The sequence below is a fragment of the Anthonomus grandis genome, chromosome 19 (assembly GCF_022605725.1).
Source record: "Anthonomus grandis grandis chromosome 19, icAntGran1.3, whole genome shotgun sequence".
NCBI classification, from domain to species: Eukaryota; Metazoa; Arthropoda; class Insecta; order Coleoptera; family Curculionidae; genus Anthonomus; species Anthonomus grandis.
Window position 1 is genome coordinate 6,471,039 of NC_065564.1, and position 20,086 is coordinate 6,491,124.

Here is a 20,086-nt window from a genome sequence, read left to right on the forward strand (position 1 = left end):
GTCGGTTGGTTTTTTTTTTTTAATAATAAATTCTCTTATTATGCCTTCTTTTAACGTGTTTAATGGTTTTCCTTTTGTACAAACAATAAAAATATAAATATCACAATTTAACGATAATGGTTGATTTTAGCCATTGATACCGAATCAGTTGAAATGAACACTGGGGAGGGCATAAGGGCGTGGGGGGGTGCGACCTGAGGATGGTGTCTTTTCTTTATAACTTATCTGCAAAAAACCCGTTTTTCATTAACCCTACCTTTACCCCCCCACCCACCCCACACTGACTTCCAGTAAGGAATTGTTTTCAAAAATGATTGATTTCTATAATATGCATAAATAAAAACTGGTTTCATCGTTAATATCTAATCTAATAACACAGCTTGTTTATTTAAATATAACTAGGGTAAAGTGAATCATAGGGGGCAAGTGGGATTGACTGAGGACGCTTTTGACATCAGAAACGTCGTTTTACCCTTAAAATATTCAAGTTGAAGTACATTTTCTACCTTTGGGCCTTAAAATTGAAACACCAGGACCGCACCCGCCCAATACACCCAAACGCAAAAAAAACAAACTCTCTTTCACTCTAGAAATAAATCAACAAAAACGAGACTAGATAAACTGCTTAAAAGTGACCCTCCAGGTCCGGCCTGAGCTGGAGCCCGCTCCTGCCCCTGCTGGCGTGCCCCAGAGGAGCCTGCTGCGCCCTTTTCGTCACCCTCGTCAGCTGTTTGCCGGGTCTCCGACAGACGGGACACGCCCCCTCGAACTCCGACGCGCAGAGACAGTGCGCGTGGAACGAGTGTCCGCACGCCCACGCGCACACCTCGCCGCCCTCCACCTCTTTGCGATGCGCGAACGTTTTTTGACAGAGGTCGCACAGCAGACGGCGCACCGCCACGCCCCTGCCGTGACGCTGAAGCGTTTTCGCCAGCTCTGCGCAGGTAGGTACACGGTTTTACGGTTCGCTTTTACGTTCTGGTTGTTTCTTGAAAAATTCACGACGTTCTGGACTTTTGGCGTGTGTCTTCTTCAGGACCGAAACTGATTGTGTGATGCCGCGGAAAAGTTTGGTTGGACCAGAAGGGCGTTATCTTGGAAAGATTTTGGACTAGAGCAACGTTTCGCACCTTAAATCCTTCTTCAGGAAGCCCTTTAAGGTACTGTGAAAGAATTATCAAAATACGTGGAGTGGTTTTTGAATTATACTCAAAAATGCCCGTTATGGGATGCAAATTCGGTTTTACGACTTTGTTTGATGTAACTGCTTATAACTCAAGAAGTTTTTAAGCTAGAGGAGCCTTTCGTACCTTAAATCGACCCTCAAGAAAGCTATTATGCTAGTGTAAAAGAATTATGAAAATATGTTAAATAGTTTTTTAGTTATCCTCATAATTACCTCTTAAGATTTTTTCTTGAGTCTATTTTAGAACGTCTATATAACTCAAAAAGTTTTTATGCTACGAAAGACTTAAATACATAGAATTGTTGCTCGAGAAACTCGCTAAATTTGAGTGTAAATCTCCCTCAAATACCTCAAACAGTTTTAAAGTTATACAGCCTCAAAGTTGAAAATTTCCGAGAAAAAAAGATACTTGAACAGGTTTACCCAAAAAGGGGTAAGTTTTTGTGCTATGGCAACGTTTTATACCTTAAATCCATCCTCAGGAATCCGTTTATGCTACTGCGAAAGAATTATGAAAATATGTTAAGTAGTTTTTCAGTTACTCGTAAAAATGGCTGTTAAGAAAAAATTTGTTTGCTTTTTTAGGACCTTGTCTAATAAAACACTCTGTAACTAAGAAAGTTTTTGTGCTATAAAAGACTTTAATACATAGAATTGTTGCTCGAGAAACTCGCTAAATTTGAGTGTAAAACTCTCTCAAATACCTCAAACAGTTTTTATGTTATACAGCCTCAAAGTTGAAAATTTCCGATAAAAAAGAGACTTGAACAGACTCAACCAGAACTGGGTGAGTTTTTGAGCTACAACAACGGTTTTCACCTTAAATCCATCCTCAGAAAGCCCTTTATACTACTGCGAAAGAATTATGAAAATATGCTGAGTGGTTTTTAAGTTATCACCAAAAATGCCTATTAGGGGGCAAATGTTTGTTTTTTTAGGACCTTGTCTAATAAAACACTCTGTAACTCAAGAAGTTTATGTGCTACAAAAATCTATAATACATGAAATTATTGATCGAGAAGCTCTCTAAATTTCAGTGTAAGACTTTCTTAAATACCTCAAAGAGTTTTGAAGTTATACAGCCTCAAAGTTGAAAATTTCCGATAAAAAAGAGACTTGAACAGACTCAACCAGAACTGGGTAAGTTTTTGAGCTACAACAACGGTTTTCACCTTAAATCCATCCTCAGGAACCCTTTATACTACTGCGAAAGAATTATGAAAATATGTTGAGTGGTTTTTAAGTTATCACCAAAAATGCCTATTAGGGAGCAAATTTTTGTTTTTTTAGGACCTTGTCTAATAAAACACTCTGTAACTCAAGAAGTTTATGTGCTACAAAAATCTATAATACATGAAATTATTGATCGAGAAGCTCTCTAAATTTCAGTGTAAGACTTTCTTAAATACCTCAAAGAGTTTTGAAGTTATACAACCTCAAAGTTGAAAATTTCCGATAAAAAAGAGACTTGAACAGACTCAACCAGAACTGGGTGAGTTTTTGAGCTACAACAACGGTTTTCACCTTAAATCCATCCTCAGGAAGCCCTTTATACTACTGCGAAAGAATTATGAAAATATGTTGAGTGGTTTTTAAGTTATCACCAAAAATGCCTATTAGGGGGCAAATGTTTGTTTTTTTAGGACCTTGTCTAATAAAACACTCTGTAACTCAAGAAGTTTATGTGCTACAAAAATCTATAATACATGAAATTATTGATCGAGAAGCTCTCTAAATTTCAGTGTAAGACTTTCTTAAATACCTCAAAGAGTTTTGAAGTTATACAGCCTCAAAGTTGAAAATTTCCGATAAAAAAGAGACTTGAACAGACTCAACCAGAACTGGGTGAGTTTTTGAGCTACAACAACGGTTTTCACCTTAAATCCATCCTCAGGAAGCCCTTTATACTACTGCGAAAGAATTATGAAAATATGTTGAGTGGTTTTTAAGTTATCACCAAAAATGCCTATTAGGGAGCAAATTTTTGTTTTTTAGGACCTTGTCTAATAAAACACTCTGTAACTCAAGAAGTTTATGTGCTACAAAAATCTATAATACATGAAATTATTGATCGAGAAGCTCTCTAAATTTCAGTGTAAGACTTTCTTAAATACCTCAAAGAGTTTTGAAGTTATACAACCTCAAAGTTGAAAATTTCCGATAAAAAAGAGACTTGAACAGACTCAACCAGAACTGGGTGAGTTTTTGAGCTACAACAACGGTTTTCACCTTAAATCCATCCTCAGGAAGCCCTTTATACTACTGCGAAAGAATTATGAAAATATGTTGAGTGGTTTTTAAGTTATCACCAAAAATGCCTATTAGGGGGCAAATGTTTGTTTTTTTAGGACCTTGTCTAATAAAACACTCTGTAACTCAAGAAGTTTATGTGCTACAAAAATCTATAATACATGAAATTATTGATCGAGAAGCTCTCTAAATTTCAGTGTAAGACTTTCTTAAATACCTCAAAGAGTTTTGAAGTTATACAGCCTCAAAGTTGAAAATTTCCGATAAAAAAGAGACTTGAACAGACTCAACCAGAACTGGGTGAGTTTTTGAGCTACAACAACGGTTTTCACCTTAAATCCATCCTCAGGAAGCCCTTTATACTACTGCGAAAGAATTATGAAAATATGTTGAGTGGTTTTTAAGTTATCACCAAAAATGCCTATTAGGGAGCAAATTTTTGTTTTTTAGGACCTTGTCTAATAAAACACTCTGTAACTCAAGAAGTTTATGTGCTACAAAAATCTATAATACATGAAATTATTGATCGAGAAGCTCTCTAAATTTCAGTGTAAGACTTTCTTAAATACCTCAAAGAGTTTTGAAGTTATACAGCCTCAAAGTTGAAAATTTCCGATAAAAAAGAGACTTGAACAGACTCAACCAGAACTGGGTGAGTTTTTGAGCTACAACAACGGTTTTCACCTTAAATCCATCCTCAGGAAGCCCTTTATACTACTGCGAAAGAATTATGAAAATATGTTGAGTGGTTTTTAAGTTATCACCAAAAATGCCTATTAGGGAGCAAATTTTTGTTTTTTTAGGACCTTGTCTAATAAAACACTCTGTAACTAAGAAAGTTTTTGTGCTACAAAAGACTTTAATACATTGAATTGTTGCTCGAGAAACTCGCTAAATTTGAGTGTAAAACTCTCTCAAATACCTTAAACAGTTTTTATGTTATACAGCCTCAAAGTTGAAAATTTCCGATAAAAAAGAGACTTGAACAGACTCAACCCGAACTGGGTAAGTTTTTGAGCTACAACAACGGTTTTCACCTTAAATCCATCCTCAGGAAGCCCTTTATACTACTGCGAAAGAATTATGAAAATATGCTGAGTGGTTTTTAAGTTATCACCAAAAATGCCTATTAGGGGGTAAATTGTTGTTTTTTTAGGACCTTGTCTAATAAAACACTCTGTAACTAAGAAACTTTTTGTGCTACAAAAGACTTAAATACATTGAATTGTTGCTCGAGAAACTCGCTAAATTTGAGTGTAAAACTCCCTCAAATACCTCAAACAGTTTTAAAGGTATACAGCCTCAAAGTTGAAAATTTCCGATAAAAAAGAGACTTAAACAGACTCAACCCGAACTGGGCGAGTTTTTGAGCTACAACAACGTTTTTTACCTTAGATCCATCCTCAGAAAGCCCTTTATACTACTGAGAAAGAATTATGAAAATATGCTGAGTGGTTTTTAAGTTATCACCAAAAATGCCTATTAGGGGGCAAATTGTTGTTTTTTTAGGACCTTGTCTAATAAAACACTCTGTAACTAAGAAAGTGTTTGTGCTACAAAAGACTTTAATACATAGAATTGTTGCTCGAGAAACTCGCTAAATTTGAGTGTAAAACTCCCTCAAATACCTCAAACAGTTTTTATGTTATACAGCCTCAAAGTTGAAAATTTCCGATAAAAAAGAGACTTGAACAGACTCAACCAGAACTGGGTGAGTTTTTGAGCTACAACAACGGTTTTCACCTTAAATCCATCCTCAGGAAGCCCTTTATACTACTGCGAAAGAATTGTGAAAATATGTTGAGTGGTTTTTAAGTTATCACCAAAAATGCCTATTAAGGGGAAAATTGTTGTTTTTTTAGGACCTTGTCTAATAAAACACTCTGTAACTAAGAAAGTTTTTGTGCTACAAAAGACTTAAATACATAGAATTGTTGCTCGAGAAACTCGCTAAATTTGAGTGTAAATCTCCCTCAAATACCTCAAACAGTTTTAAAGTTATACAGCCTCAAAGTTGAAAATTTCTGTTAAAAAAGAGACTTGAACAGACTCAGCCAGAACTGGGTGAGTTTTTGAGCTACAACAACGTTTTTTACCTTAAATCCATCCTCAGAAAGCCCTTTATATTACTGCGAAAAAATTATGAAAATATGTTGAATGGTTTTTAAGTTATCACCAAAAATGCCTATAAAGGGGCGAATTTTTGTTTTTTTAGGTCTTTGCCTAAGAAAACACTCTGTAACTCAAAAAGTTGTTGTGCTACAAAAGACTATCATACATAGAATTATTCTTCATGAAACGCTTTAAATTTTACAGTAAAATTCCCTCCAATGCCTCAAATACTTTAAAAGTTATTCGCTTTTCGAAAGTTTTAAAATGGGGTTATCTCAGTAAATGTTGCAGATACACCAACGTTTTTTACCTTAAATTAATCCTCAGGAAAGCCCGCTATGCTGCTGCAAAAAAATGATGCCAATAAACCCCTGTTTTAACCCCGAAGAAGCCCAACATGAACGTCCGAAACGTCGTCAATTTTTCAAACAAACAGAACTTTTACTGCTAACTTAAGGGCCTAAATCATCAAAAATAAACATTTTCCTACTCACCGCGGTGCAAATCCTTATCCAGAACCTTCATGGCGGCACTCAACAGGTCAATATCGTGCTCGTAATCGCTCAAAATGCCCCTAAGCAAATTCTTCACGTCGCCGTAATTCGCGTTCGACATCAGGTCCAAGAGTTGATCGGGGGGCACGTGGGGCGCAGCCGCGTGGAGCAGCTGCCTCACCGAGGTGGTCTTCACGTTGCGCTGTAAAGTTAAGCGTGAAAAAATTTAGGGGGGGTTTTAATGGTTTAACGGCACCTTGCTTTGCAGTAAGGAGATCCACAAACGTTGCGCCCCCTCGGGGTCCAAGTGCTCCGCCCCTCTGATACACAGGGCGACCGCCTCGTCTATCAGGTCCTGGCTGATGAGGAGGGCCAGGGCTTCGCCCCATTGGCCCCGTTGTTCGAGCAGTAGAGCGGTGGCTTGGTGGATCTAAGGGGTTTAGTTCGTTATGATTTTCGCTATTTTTGTGTTTTAGATTCATTTCAAAATGTGGGATAACTTTGTCTCTGTTAGAGATAGAAGGTTGATTTAAAGACCAAAATATGCTCCAAGTAGAGCACGATCGTTTTTATTACTACGAAAAAATTGAAAAAATCATTGGTTTTTGAGTAAAAATTAAGTATGTGATTTTTGCCATTGTTACAGTTCAAATTATTTTCAAAATTTTGAATAACTTTGTCCCTATTACAGATAGACACTTGATTCAAAATGTGAAATATGCAACGAGTAAAGATGTACGTTTTATGTTACTACAGAAAAATTCGAAAATATCAACGGTTTTTGAGATAAAGTGAAATTTGTATTGTTCACCATTTTTACGTTTTTAATTAATTCCAAAATTTAGGATAACTTTTTTGCTGTTGCAGATAGAAACTTGATTCAAAGACTGAAATGTGCTCCAAGTGAAACAGCACATTTTCTATAACTACGAAAAAATCGAGAAAATCAACGGTTTTTGAGAAAAAGTCGAATTTCGAATTTTTGCCATTTTCACATTTCAGATTAATTTCCAAATTAGGGATAACTTCTTTGCTATCATAGATAGAAAGTTAATTCAAAAACTGAAATGTGCTCCATGTAATGGAGTATATTTACTGTTACTAAAAAAAAATCGAAAACATGAACGGTGTTTGAGAAAAAGTCAAATTTATAATTTTTGTCATTTTCGCATTTTCAATTAATTCCAAAATTTGGGATAACTTTTTTTCTATAGCAGATACAAACTTGATTTAAAGACTAAAATGTGCTCCAAGTGAAACAGTAGATTTTCTATAACTACGAAAAAATCGAGAAACTCAACGGTTTTTGAGAAACAGTCAAATTTGTGATTTATGCCATTTTTACATTTCTAGTTAATTTCAAAATTTAAGATAACTTTTTTACTATTGCAGATAAAAACTTGATTTAAAAACTGAAATGTGCTCCAAGTAGAAGAGTACATTTTCTATTACTACAAAAAAATCGATAAATTCAATGGCTTTTGAGAAAAAGTCAAATTTGTGACTTGTGTAATTTTTAGATGTCTAAATAATTCCAAAATTTGGGATAACTTTTTTGCTATTGCAGATAGAAACTTGATTCAAAGACTGAAATATGCACCGAGCCATAGAGTAAATTTTCAATTACTACAAAAAAATTCAAAAAAGCAGCGTTTCTTTTAGAGAAAAAGACATTTGTGATTTTTGCCTAACTTTTTTGGAATCACAAATAACTTTTTTGCTACAGCAGATACAAGGCTGATTCAAACACTGAGATGTGCTCCAAGTAATCCACGACATTTTCCTATTACTACTCTATAACACTTTTACTCACCCCATACTTCCTGGTAGTCTGCAGCGCCCTCTCGCCCTCAAACACCCTCGCAGCAACAAACTCGCACACCCTCCCAGGCTCCCTCAGGCAGAGCTGATCCAGGAACAACTCGGCAACACTGTCGGGCAACCGCACTTCCCCACTGACCATCTCCCTCAAAAACCCGAACCGCAAATCCGCATCCTCGCCCAGGATCCCGGTCAACTCCTCCAAATCATCCGCGTAATGTTCCGCAACGATATCGCAACTTTTGGCGCAATTGATCCTGACCAGGGCGGGAAAACGTTTGAAAAACTGCCCCCGGATCTCCCTTTCCGGCACGTCGACGTACGTCACGATATAATTGAAAACGTCCCCCGAACGCACGGGATCGTTCAAGTAACAGTCGAGAATGTTCGCGTAACTCTTCCGCCACTCGTACAGCAACTCGGCCACCTTGAAACACTGCGCGCGCAGCGCCATCTCTAACAGCTGACCGGTGTCGAAGTGACGCAGCTTGTCCGCTTGCAGTAAGTCGAGCCACGCCTGCTCCTTCTCGCGATGGTCACGCCCCGATAAGTTGACATCTGTCAAAGTTGTCAGACAGTCGACCACGTGGTTCAGCATGGCCGTGTCGATCGTCACGCTGTCGTTGAGCACCAGACGGGACACGAAACACGCCAAGTTGATTATCTGACTGTCCTGTGGAGAAGTGACACGTCAAATTTCTGTCAGAGTGACAGTTTAGTGGAGAAGAGAAGTGCGTACCAAGTAGCCTTGTGTTTGAAATATAACCGAGTATACCAAATGACAGTACTCAACAATATACAAATGGCCAATAAATTATAAGCAACTCTCCATGGGAATCCCTTGGATTTTCTGAGGAAAATTTTTTTTGGGAAAATTGGGCATAACTTTTTTCTGGTTCGTTTTTCAAAAATCTTTTATAAGACTTTTTTCAGCCTTTTTGACCGATTAATCAATTTATAAAAAAAAATTAAAATTTCTCAAATTTATTTTTTTTTTAATATTTCACCGAAAATTTTTTCAATTTTTCAAAAATCCTCGATAACTTCTTTATTTTGAGGTTTACGACTAAATGTTATTCTTTATCATTTGTTCGATTTTTGATTAGGAATACAATGCAAAAAGAAAATTTTCCATATTACCAATAGTTTTCGAGAAAATGAGGAAAAACTCCTAAGAGGTTTTTCCCAATTTTCTCGAAAACTATTGAACTTAAAAAATATTTTTTTACTGCGTCTGATGCGCATTGACGTTCCAAACAACTTTTGTCTCAACAAGTTTTTTCTGCAGCCAATAGTTTTTTAGAAAAAAAACAAAAACCAAAATTAAGAACATTTTCCCATAGGTACCCCTTACAATTTTTGGGAAGAGACTTTTTTGGGAAAATTGGGTATAACTTTTTTCTGGTACATTTTTTAAAAAAGCTTTATAAGACTTTTTTAAAGCTTTTTGAACAATGAATCAATTTATATATATAAAAAAAATTAAATTACAAAAATTTTTTTTTCAAATTTTTCACCTAAAAACTCTCGAACTTTTCAAAAATCCTCTATAACTTCTGTTTTTGAGGTTTACAACTAAATGTTATTCTTTATCATTTGTTCGATTTTTAATTAGGAATACAATGCAAAAAGAAAATTTTCCATATTCCCAATAGTTTTTGAAAAAATGAGGAAAAAGTGTTATGACGTTTTTCCCAATTTTTTCGAAAACTATTGAACTTAAAAATTATTTTTTTATTCCATTCGATGCGCATTGACATTCCAAACAACTTTTGTCTCAACAAGTTTTTTCTCCAACCAATAGTTTTTCAGAAAAAAAATAAAAACCAAAATTATGAACATTTTCCCTTACACCTTTTGGGAAAATTGGATGTAATTTTTTTCTGGTACATTTTTAAAAAAAGTTTTATCAGACTTTTTTATAACTTTTTGGCCAACATATTAATTTCCAAAATGAAAAAAAATTTTTAAGAAAAAGAAATTTTTCAAAAATATATTTTTTTATTTTTTGCCTAAAAATGTTTAATTTTTAAAAAATCTTCTATAACTTCTTTATTTTGAGTTTTACGACTAAACGTTATTCTACATGAATTCCTCTATTTTTGATAAGGATTCCAGTGCTAAAAGAAGATTGTCCATATTCCTAGTAGCTTTAGAGAAAATTAGGAAAAACTGTTAAGAGGTTTTTCTCAAAATGCCATTTTTGCCTCTTTAACTGGGAATTTTGTCCAAAGAATTGGGCTTGAAACCCTGGAATTTTTATGAGATTTTTCACTAAGAGCTTAACGGCCTTATATACTTTTTGAAGCACATCCGTATCTTCCCCACTAAGCATTAGCCCTGCCACTAACCGGATCTAGCTGCTCTCGATCCTCCTTCACAAACGGCATTACGTTTGAATTTAACATTAAAATAAGTCAAGTACAAAGAATTTTAAATAAAAACTTTTTATTTTTAGCATATCTGGTATCTTTGGGGGTATTGAGTTATTATAACCGGTTTATTTTGAAAAAAAAATTTCTTCGTTTTTTCCTGATGCCTAGAAAATCTAGATTTTCAAAAAAAAAATGTTAAAACCTTGATTTTATTTCCGCATAGCATTCTAATAAAAAATAGAACACCACCTTTGTTTATTATGAATGTATTAACATGGGAATTTACAATTTTTCTATTATTAATTCCAAAATTTTGCATAACTTTTTTGCTATTACAGATAGATGGTTGATTCAAAAACTAAAATGTGCTCCAAGTGAAACAGTACATTTTCTATTACTACAAAAAAATCTAAAAAATCAACGGCTTTAGAGAAAAAGTCAAATTTATGATTTTTGCCGTTTTCACAGTTCTGATTAATTCCAAAATTTTGCATAACTTTTTTTCTATTATAGATAGAAACTTGATTCAAAGAGTAAAATATGCTCCAAGTGAAACAGTACATTTTCTATTACTACAAAAAAAATCGCAGAAATCAACGGTTTTTGAGAAAAAGTCAAATTTATGATTTTTGCCATTTTCACCGTTCTGATTAATTCCAAAATTTTGCATAACTTTTTTGCTATTACAGATAGATGATTGATTCAAAAACTAAAATGTGCTCCAAGTGAAACAGTACATTTTCTATTACTACAAAAAAATCTAAAAAATCAACGGCTTTAGAGAAAAAGTCAAATTTATGATTTTTGCCGTTTTCACAGTTCTGATTAATTCCAAAATTTTGCATAACTTTTTTTCTATTATAGATAGAAACTTGATTCAAAGAGTAAAATATGATCCAAGTGAAACAGTACATTTTCTATTACTACAAAAAAAATCGCAGTAATCAACGGTTTTTGAGAAAAAGTCAAATTTATGATTTTTGCCATTTTCACAGTTCTGATTAATTCCAAAATTTTGCATAACTTTTTTGCTATTACAGATAGATGGTTGATTCAAAAACTAAAATATGCTCCAAGTAAAACAGTACATTTTCAATTACTACAAAAAAATCAAAAAAATCAACGGTTTTTGAAAAAAGGCCAAATTTCTGATTTTTGCCATGTTCACAGTTCTGATTAATTCCAAAATTTTGGATAACTTTTTTGCTATTACAGACAGAAACTTGATTCAAAGACTAAAATATGCTCTAAATGAAACAGTGCATTTTCAATTACTACAAAAAAATCAAAAAAATCAACGGTTTTTGAAAAAAGGCCGAATTTCTGATTTTTGCCATTTTCACAGTTCTGATTAATTCCAAAATTTTGGATAACTTTTTTGCTATTACAGATAGATGGTTGATTCAAAGACTAAAATATGCTCCAAGTGAAACAGTACATAATCTATTATTACAAAAAAATCGAAAAAATCTACGGTTTTTGAGAAAAAGTCAAATTTATGATTTTTGATATTTTCACAGTTCTGATTAATTCCAAAATTTTTGATAACTTTTTCGCTATTACAGATAGATGGTTGATTCAAAAACTAAAATATGCTCCAAGTAAAACAGTACATTTTCAATTACTACAAAAAAAAAAAAAAATCAACGGTTTTTGAAAAAAGGCCAAATTTCTGATTTTTGCCATGTTCACAGTTCTGATTAATTCCAAAATTTTGGATAACTTTTTTGCTATTACAGATAGAAACTTGATTCAAAGACTAAAATATGCTCCAAGTGAAACAGTACATTTTCTATTACTACAAAAAAATCAAAAAAAACAACGGTTTTTGAAAAAAGGCCGAATTTCTGATTTTTGCCATTTTCACAGTTCTGATTAATTCCAAAATTTTGGATAACTTTTTTGCTATTACAGATAGATGGTTGTTTCAAAGACTAAAATATGCTCCAAGTGAAACAGTACATAATCTATTATTACAAAAAAATCGAAAAAATCTACGGTTTTTGAGAAAAAGTCAAATTTATGATTTTTGATATTTTCACAGTTCTGATTAATTCCAAAATTTTTGATAACTTTTTTGCTATTACAGATAGATGGTTGATTCAAAAACTAAAATATGCTCCAAGTAAAACAGTACATTTTCAATTACTACAAAAAAATCAAAAAAATCAACGGTTTTTGAGAAAACGTCAAATTTATGATTTTTGCCATTTTCACAGTTCTGATTAATTCCAAAAGTTTGCATAACTTTTTTGTTATTACAGATAGATGATTGATTCAAAAACTAAAATGTGCTCCAAGTGAAACAGTACATTTTCTATTATCACAAAAAAATCGCAAAAATCAACGGTTTTTGACAAAACGTCAAATTTATGATTTTTGCCATTTTCACAGTTCTGATTAATTCCAAAATTTTGCATAACTTTTTTGCTATTACAGATAGATGATTGATTCAAAAACTAAAATGTGCTCCAAGTGAAACAGTACATTTTCTATTACTACAAAAAAATCGCAAAAATCAACGGTTTTTGAGAAAACGTCAAATTTATGATTTTTGCCATTTTCACAGTTCTGATTAATTCCAAAATTTTGCATAACTTTTTTGCTATTACAGATAGATGGTTGATTCAAAAACTAAAATATGCTCCAAGTAAAACAGTACATTTTCAATTACTACAAAAAAATCAAAAAAATCAACGGTTTTTGAAAAAAGGCCGAATTTCTGATTTTTGCCATTTTCACAGTTCTGATTAATTCCAAAATTTTGGATAACTTTTTTGCTATTACAGATAGATGGTTGATTCAAAGACTAAAATATGCTCCAAGTGAAACAGTACATTTTCAATTACTACAATAAAATCAAAAAAATCTACGGTTTTTGAGAAAGTCAAATTTATGATGTTTGCCATTTTCACAGTTCAAATTAATTCCAAAATTTTGGATAACTTTTTTGCTATTACAGATAGATGGTTGGTTCAAAAACTAAAATATGCTCCAAGTAAAACAGTACATTTTCAATTACTACAATAAAATCAAAAAAATCAACGGTTTTTGAAAAAAGGCCAAATTTCTGATTTTTGCCATGTTCACAGTTCTGATTAATTCCAAAAGTTTGGATAACTTTTTTGCTATTACAGATAGAAACTTGATTTAAAAACTAAAATGTGCTCCAAGTGAAACAGTACATTTTCTATTAATACAAAAAAATCGAAAAAATCAACGGTTTTTCGGAAAAAGTCGAATTTCTGATTTTTGCCATTTTCACAGTTCTGATTAATTCCAAGTTTATCAACCAAGTTAAGATTAAGTTTGTCGTTTCCTGTCCCTGTAACATACTGACTCTTTTGTCTGCGCATTTTATAAACCACTCGGATATGGTTAAGTCGTTAATGAATTTTCGTATATGATAGAAAGAGAGTTTAGTGGGACTTACGGTGAATTCGGGAGGCACGACGATCTGCATTAGGATACTAATCAGTCTTTGTCTCTGTAGCAGGCCCATTTCCCCGGAGAATTCCGCCTCGGTGAAGGCCAATTCGACCACGTTCAGGCACTCTCTGGTATTATATCTGAAATGGAATTCGACCGAAATGACGAAAACAATAAAATTCAGGAGGTTTTACCTAAGCAGGGCTCTTAAATAGGGATAGCTACCCTCTCCAGGAGTCCCTTTAATCGAATGAACGGTTTCCAGGCATCTGAGCACGTCGTACTTCACCCTGGGCACGTCCCTTTCCGGGATTTGTCCCGTGGGATACCCCAAACCGGCCAGGCAGGACGATACGTAGACGAGCAACGTGTTGCCCAACCTGTTGAGGATATTTGCTTTATTTAAGTGCGGTGTAATGTGATGTCTATAATTTTTGTTAAAGTAAAACCTTATGCAGCTATTATGTGTTTTTTCGATATCATTCTCTTGATATTTTATGGTAAAGACTTGCTATAAACAGTATCAGCATAACCAAAGAGTGATAAAATCAAAGCATCGCTTAATAAATATCAATTATTTTATAATACCAAGATTCTTTGCTTGCTCGACATTAGGAAGATGATTTTTAGATAAATGGATGTTGACGTTATCTTCAACGTCTTTTTTTATGTTTTTGTTGCCCAGTTTCCAATGATTTGTTGTTTTAAAGAGTTTAATTTTAAGCGGTGATTTAATGCATACTTTTTAAATTCGATATTAGACGATTTTCATCGGTATACAGAAGTGCGAATAAATTAGCATATTGTTGTAGTTTGGCAAGTGTGACCACCTGGTACGTATCAGCAACAAATATTGAAAACAATAGGGGGGAAATAACTGAGGATAAATACATAAATCTTTTGCTATCTCGGATAGAGTTGAATAATAAAGGATCGAGATGTGCACCAAGTTCTATAGGACGTTTTAGGTTAGTATAAAAAAATCTGAGTAAAGTAATCGAAGGTTTTTTGAGAAAAAGTTGGATTTGTAATTTTTGCTACTTTCACATTTCTGATTAATTTCAAATTTTTGAATAACTTTGTTACTATTAGAGATAAAAAGTTGATTCAAAAAATAAAATATGCTCCAAGTGAATCAGTACATTTTTTGTTACTACAAAAAAAAACGAAAAAATCAACGGTTTTTAAGAAAACACCAAATTTGTGATTTTTGCCATTTTTTAATTTTCAGTGAATTCCAAAATTTGGGATAACTTTTTTGCTATTACAGATATATAGTTGATTCAAAGACTAAAATATGCTCCAAATATAACAGTACATTTTCTATTCCTACAAAAAATCGAAAAAATCAACGGTTTTTGAGAAAAAGTCAAATTTGTGATTTTTGCCATTTTTGCAGTTCTGATTAATTCCAAAATTTGGGATAACTTTTTTGCTATTACAGATAGATGGTTGATTCAAAAACTAAAATGTGCTCCAAGTGAAACAGTTCATTTTCTATGACTACAAAAAAATCGAAAAAATCTACGGTTTTTGAGAAAAAGTCAAATTTGTGATTTTTGCCATTTTCACAGTTCTGATTAATTCCAAAATTTGGGATAACTTTTTTGCTACTATAGATAGATAGTTGATTCAAAAACTAAAATGTGCTCCAAGTAAAACAGTACATTTTCTATTACTACAAAAAAATCGAAAAAATCAACGGTTTTTGAGAAAAAGTCAAATTTGTGATTTTTGCCATTTTCACAGTTCTGATTAATTCCAAAACTTGGGATAACTTTTTTGCTATTATAGATAAATAGTTGATTCAAAAACTAAAATGTGCTCCAAGTAAAACAGTACATTTTCTATTACTACAAAAAAATCGAAAAAATCAACGGTTTTTGAGAAAAAGTCAAATTTGTGATTTTTGCCATTTTCACAGTTCTGATTAATTCCAAAACTTGGGATAACTTTTTTGCTATTATAGATAGATAGTTGATTCAAAAACTAAAATGTGCTCCAAGTAAAACAGTACATTTTCTATTACTACAAAAAAATCGAAAAAATCAACGGTTTTTGAGAAAAAGTCAAATTTGTGATTTTTGCCATTTTCACAGTTCTGATTAATTCCAAAATTTGGGATAACTTTTTTGCTACTATAGATAGATAGTTGATTCAAAAACTAAAATGTGCTCCAAGTAAAACAGTACATTTTCTATTACTACAAAAAAATCGAAAAAATCAACGGTTTTTGAGAAAAAGTCAAATTTGTGATTTTTGCCATTTTCACAGTTCTGATTAATTCCAAAACTTGGGATAACTTTTTTGCTATTATAGATAGATAGTTGATTCAAAAACTAAAATATGCTCCAAGTAAAATAGTACATTTTCTCTTACTACAAAAAAAATCGAAAAAATCTACGGTTTTTGAGAAAAAGTCGAATTTCTGATTTTTGCCATTTTCACAGTTCTGATTAATTCCAAAACTTGGGATAACTTTTTTGCTATTATAGATAGATAGTTGATTCAAAAACTAAAATGTGCTCCAAGTAAAACAGTACATTTTCTATTACTACAAAAAAATCGAAAAAATCAACGGTTTTTGAGAAAAAGTCAAATTTGTGATTTTTGCCATTTTCACAGTTCTGATTAATTCCAAAATTTGGGATAACTTTTTTGCTACTACAGATAGAAAGTTGATTCAAAAACTAAAATGTGCTCCAAGTAAAACAGTACATTTTCTATTACTACAAAAAAATCGAAAAAATCAACGGTTTTCATAATTTTTTTGCTACTATAGATAGATAGTCGATTCAAAAACTAAAATGTGCTCCAATTGAAACAGTACATTTTCTGATACTATAAAAAAATCGAAAAAATCAACGGTTTTTAAGAAAAATCCCACTTCATAATTTTTACCAAATATAGATGATAACACATTTACTACTACAGATAAACCCCTGGCTGAAAAACTATCAAATGTAACCTGTTAAACGTAAAAATCACCTGTTATTATCCGGAGTAAGCTCGCCCAAGAACTCGGTCAAAGGAGACGCGTAGTCCCCCAATGTTTTCGTGGTGATGTGGATCCAGGCGTTGTAAAGTTTCAGCTTCTTGCAAGCTTTTAACACTTGATGCAAGTCCAAACAGTCTGGAAAATAAGAGGAAAAACGTGAAAATCCCCGAATTCCCCGATTATGAAATGTGTTTTACCGATTTCCAGGTTTAGCAAGCAACTCTCCAGCAACTGGGGGTCCCGGGACTCCAAATGGGTAACCAACATTTGCGAAACCAATGGAGATAAGGACTTTAAGCTACCGTTGCATATGTGATCAGTTAAGAGGGTGTAGTACCAGTCTAAGTTGTATTGGTCCATGTTAACCGCTTCCAGGAGGTCATTACATAAAATATCTCTGGAAATTGAGGTTTTTTTTTTTAAACCAGGAATGAGGTTTTCCAGGGTGGTTTTTAGTTACATTTTATTCAAACGGACGCAACAATTCACTGCGGCCATAAGGCTGTCCTTGTCCACGGTATTTTGGTTCAAACTGTCCAGATATCTGGAGAGGAGCTCCAGGGTGAAGGCCTCCTTGTTTAGGCCCTCCTCGGACGCCAGATTTAGTGCCTCGGACCACCTGCCTAAGAAAAACCATTTAAGATGTAACCACTTCAGGCAGATTTCAATAATTGTTTATGTTGTAATGTATGTAATTACTACCATTAATTATGTAGGTAAATTACTACCAAAGTAGAGAGAGAGAGAGAGAGAGAGAGAGAGAGAGTTATGTTATGTCAAAAGTGGCAAGTTTAACAGGCTATAGCTGTCAAACCTCTTGACAGCTGTACATCATTTTTTCTATGAAGCAATTGACATGTTTGCTTTACAGGCACATGAAAACCAATTGTAAAATTTCCTATGACAATGCAGAACAAATTGGACCGCCCATAACTTCCCAGCAACTGAACAGATCGAAATAAGATCTTGCACCAAAGAGCCCTTATTAACCCTCTATAAAGCCCCAAAAGAGGACAAAAGTTTTTAAAATAAGTCTCACCTTGCTCGCTCAAGAACAAAATCCGCTCAGGCCAACTACGAAGCTTCACCAAATGTACAGCCTTGGTACCTGTAATGGACATTCGAATGACAACTATGACACAAATGACAACTTGACTGACATTTACCGAGAACCAGCACCTGCGTACCACGGCTGCTCAGGCTGTTGTAGCAGGCGCGTTCGCCCGCAAGCGCAAACGCCTCGCTGACCCCGCCCCCCACGGCCAACGCCTTGAAGTGGGCGGAGCCGTAAACGAGACCTGCGCCCGAGAGCTCCAGTAGCTCGAGTTCCCGCTGCGTGCGCACCTCCACCAGGTGCAAGTTCTCGCTGGTGTCCAACAGGGCTAGATGTCTTGTACCTACAAGGGGTTGGAGGGTGAGAATTGAGAGGGGGGGTTTTTCAGGTGAATGAGTGGCCTACCTATCCAGTGTAAGGCGGTGAGGGTGTAGGAGAGTTGGACGTTACGTAACGGCATCAGTCGGATGCGGTTGTTGCTGTTGGTGCTGAAATTTGTTATTAGCCTGCAAGAGAGGTTAAAAGAGAATCTCAAGATTTGGGATAACTTTTTTGAAACTGAAATATGCCCCGAACGATACAGTACCTTTTATGTTACTACAAAAAAATTGGAAAAGCCAAAGGTATCTGAGAAAAAAGCAAATTTGTGCTTATTACGATTTTTATATCGGACTAATTCCAACATTTCGGATATTTTTTTTGCAGATTACAGATACAAACATGAATGAAAAAATAAAATTTGCTCCTAGTAAAGCACTACTTTTTTTATTACTACAAAAAAATCGAAGAAACCAAAGGTTTTTGAGAAAAAGTCAAATTTGTATTTTTTGCCATTTTTACGTTTTCAATTAATTTCAAAAATTGGCATAACTTTTTTGCTACTGCAGATAGAAACTTGATTCAAAAACTGGAATGTGCTCCAAGTAAAGCAGTATCTTTTTTATCACTACAAAAAAATTGAAAAAACCAAAGGTTTTTGAGAAAAAGCCAAATTTGTGTTTTTTGCCATTTACATATTTTCAATTAATTTCAAAAAATGGCATAACTTTTTTGCTACTGCAGATACAAACTTGATTCAAAAACTGAGATGTGCTCCAACTAAAGCACTACTTTTTTTATTACTACAAAAAAATCGAAAAAACCAAAGGTTTTTGAGAAAAAGTCAAATTTGTATTTTTTGCCATTTTTACGTTCTCAATTATTTTCAAAAATTGATATAACTTTTTTACTACTGCAGATAGAAACTTGATTCAAAAACTGAAATGTGCTCCAAGTAAAGCACTACTTTTTTTATTACTACAAAAAAATCGAAGAAATCAAAGGTTTTTGAGAAACAGTCAAATTTGTGTATTTTGCCATTTCTACGTTTTCAATTATTTTCAAAAATTGACGTAACTTTTTTGCTACTGCAGATAGAAACTTGATTCAAAAACTGGAATGTGCTCCAAGTAAAGCAGTATCTTTTATCACTACAAAAAAATCGAAAAAACCAAAGGTTTATGGGAAAAAGCCAAATTTGTATTTTTTGCCATTTTTACGTTTTCAATTAATTTCAAAAATTGGCATAACTTTTTTGCTACTGCAGATAGAAACTTGATTCAAAAACTGGAATGTGCTCCAAGTAAAGCAGTATCTTTTTTATCACTACAAAAAAATTGAAAAAACCAAAGGTTTTTGAGAAAAAGTCAAGTTTGTGTTTTTTGCCATTTTTACGTTTTCAATTAATTTCAAAAAATGGCATAACTTTTTTGCTACTGCAGATAGAAACTTGATTCAAAAACTGAAATATGCTCCAAGTAAAGCACGACCTTTTGTATTACTAGAAAAACATCGAAAAAATCAATGGTTTTTGAATAAAAGTCAAGTTTGTGTTTTTTGCAATTTTTATGTTTCCAATTATTCTCAAAAATTGGCATAACTTTTTTACTACTGCAGATAGAAACTTGATTCAAAAACTGAAATGTGCTCCAAGTAAAGCACTACTTTTTTTATTACTACAAAAAAATCGAAGAAATCAAAGGTTTTTGAGAAACAGTCAAATTTGTGTTTTTTGCCATTTTTACGTTTTCAATTATTTTCAAAAATTGACGTAACTTTTTTGCTACTGCAGATAGAAACTTGATTCAAAAACTGGAATGTGCTCCAAGTAAAGCAGTATCTTTTTTATCACTACAAAAAAATCGAAAAAACCAAAGGTTTTTGGGAAAAAGCCAAATTTGTGTTTTTTGCCATTTTTACGTTTTCAATTAATTTCAAAAATTGGCATAACTTTTTTGCTACTGCAGATAGAAACTTGATTCAAAAACTGGAATGTGCTCCAAGTAAAGCAGTATCTTTTTTATCACTACAAAAAAATCGAAAAAACCA

General features: G+C 33.5%; 1 protein-coding gene and 1 long non-coding RNA gene across 9 annotated transcripts in view; both read right to left on the bottom strand.

Annotated features, from left to right (window-relative positions):
- Positions 1–45: 45 nt before the first annotated feature.
- LOC126747157 (vacuolar protein sorting-associated protein 8 homolog) overlaps positions 46–20,086 on the bottom strand; it is a 23,060-nt gene continuing 3,019 nt past the window's right edge. For both annotated transcript variants that reach the window (XM_050455658.1, XM_050455659.1), the window contains 12 exons: positions 18,125–18,225; positions 17,832–18,062; positions 17,705–17,773; positions 17,126–17,288; positions 16,863–17,062; positions 16,656–16,800; positions 13,862–14,047; positions 13,672–13,807; positions 7,856–8,536; positions 6,299–6,472; positions 6,043–6,244; positions 46–936 (listed from right to left, as the gene is read on the bottom strand). In XM_050455658.1, the coding sequence (XP_050311615.1) occupies positions 626–936; positions 6,043–6,244; positions 6,299–6,472; positions 7,856–8,536; positions 13,672–13,807; positions 13,862–14,047; positions 16,656–16,800; positions 16,863–17,062; positions 17,126–17,288; positions 17,705–17,773; positions 17,832–18,062; positions 18,125–18,225 (2,599 nt within the window). In that variant the 3' untranslated portion in view covers positions 46–625. The remainder of the gene's footprint in view (positions 937–6,042; positions 6,245–6,298; positions 6,473–7,855; positions 8,537–13,671; positions 13,808–13,861; positions 14,048–16,655; positions 16,801–16,862; positions 17,063–17,125; positions 17,289–17,704; positions 17,774–17,831; positions 18,063–18,124; positions 18,226–20,086) is intronic.
- On the bottom strand, positions 943–6,035 carry LOC126747162 (uncharacterized). Of its 7 annotated transcripts, none has more exons than XR_007664116.1 (4): positions 4,596–6,035; positions 3,327–4,242; positions 1,891–2,269; positions 943–1,535 (listed from the first exon to the last, which is right to left on the bottom strand). It is a non-coding gene; the product is annotated as an uncharacterized LOC126747162 (long non-coding RNA). The 7 variants fall into 7 exon arrangements; XR_007664117.1 differs by lacking the exon at positions 943–1,535 and having other exon boundaries at positions 1,740–2,269; positions 4,596–4,711; positions 5,065–6,035; XR_007664113.1 differs by lacking the exon at positions 1,891–2,269 and having other exon boundaries at positions 943–1,561.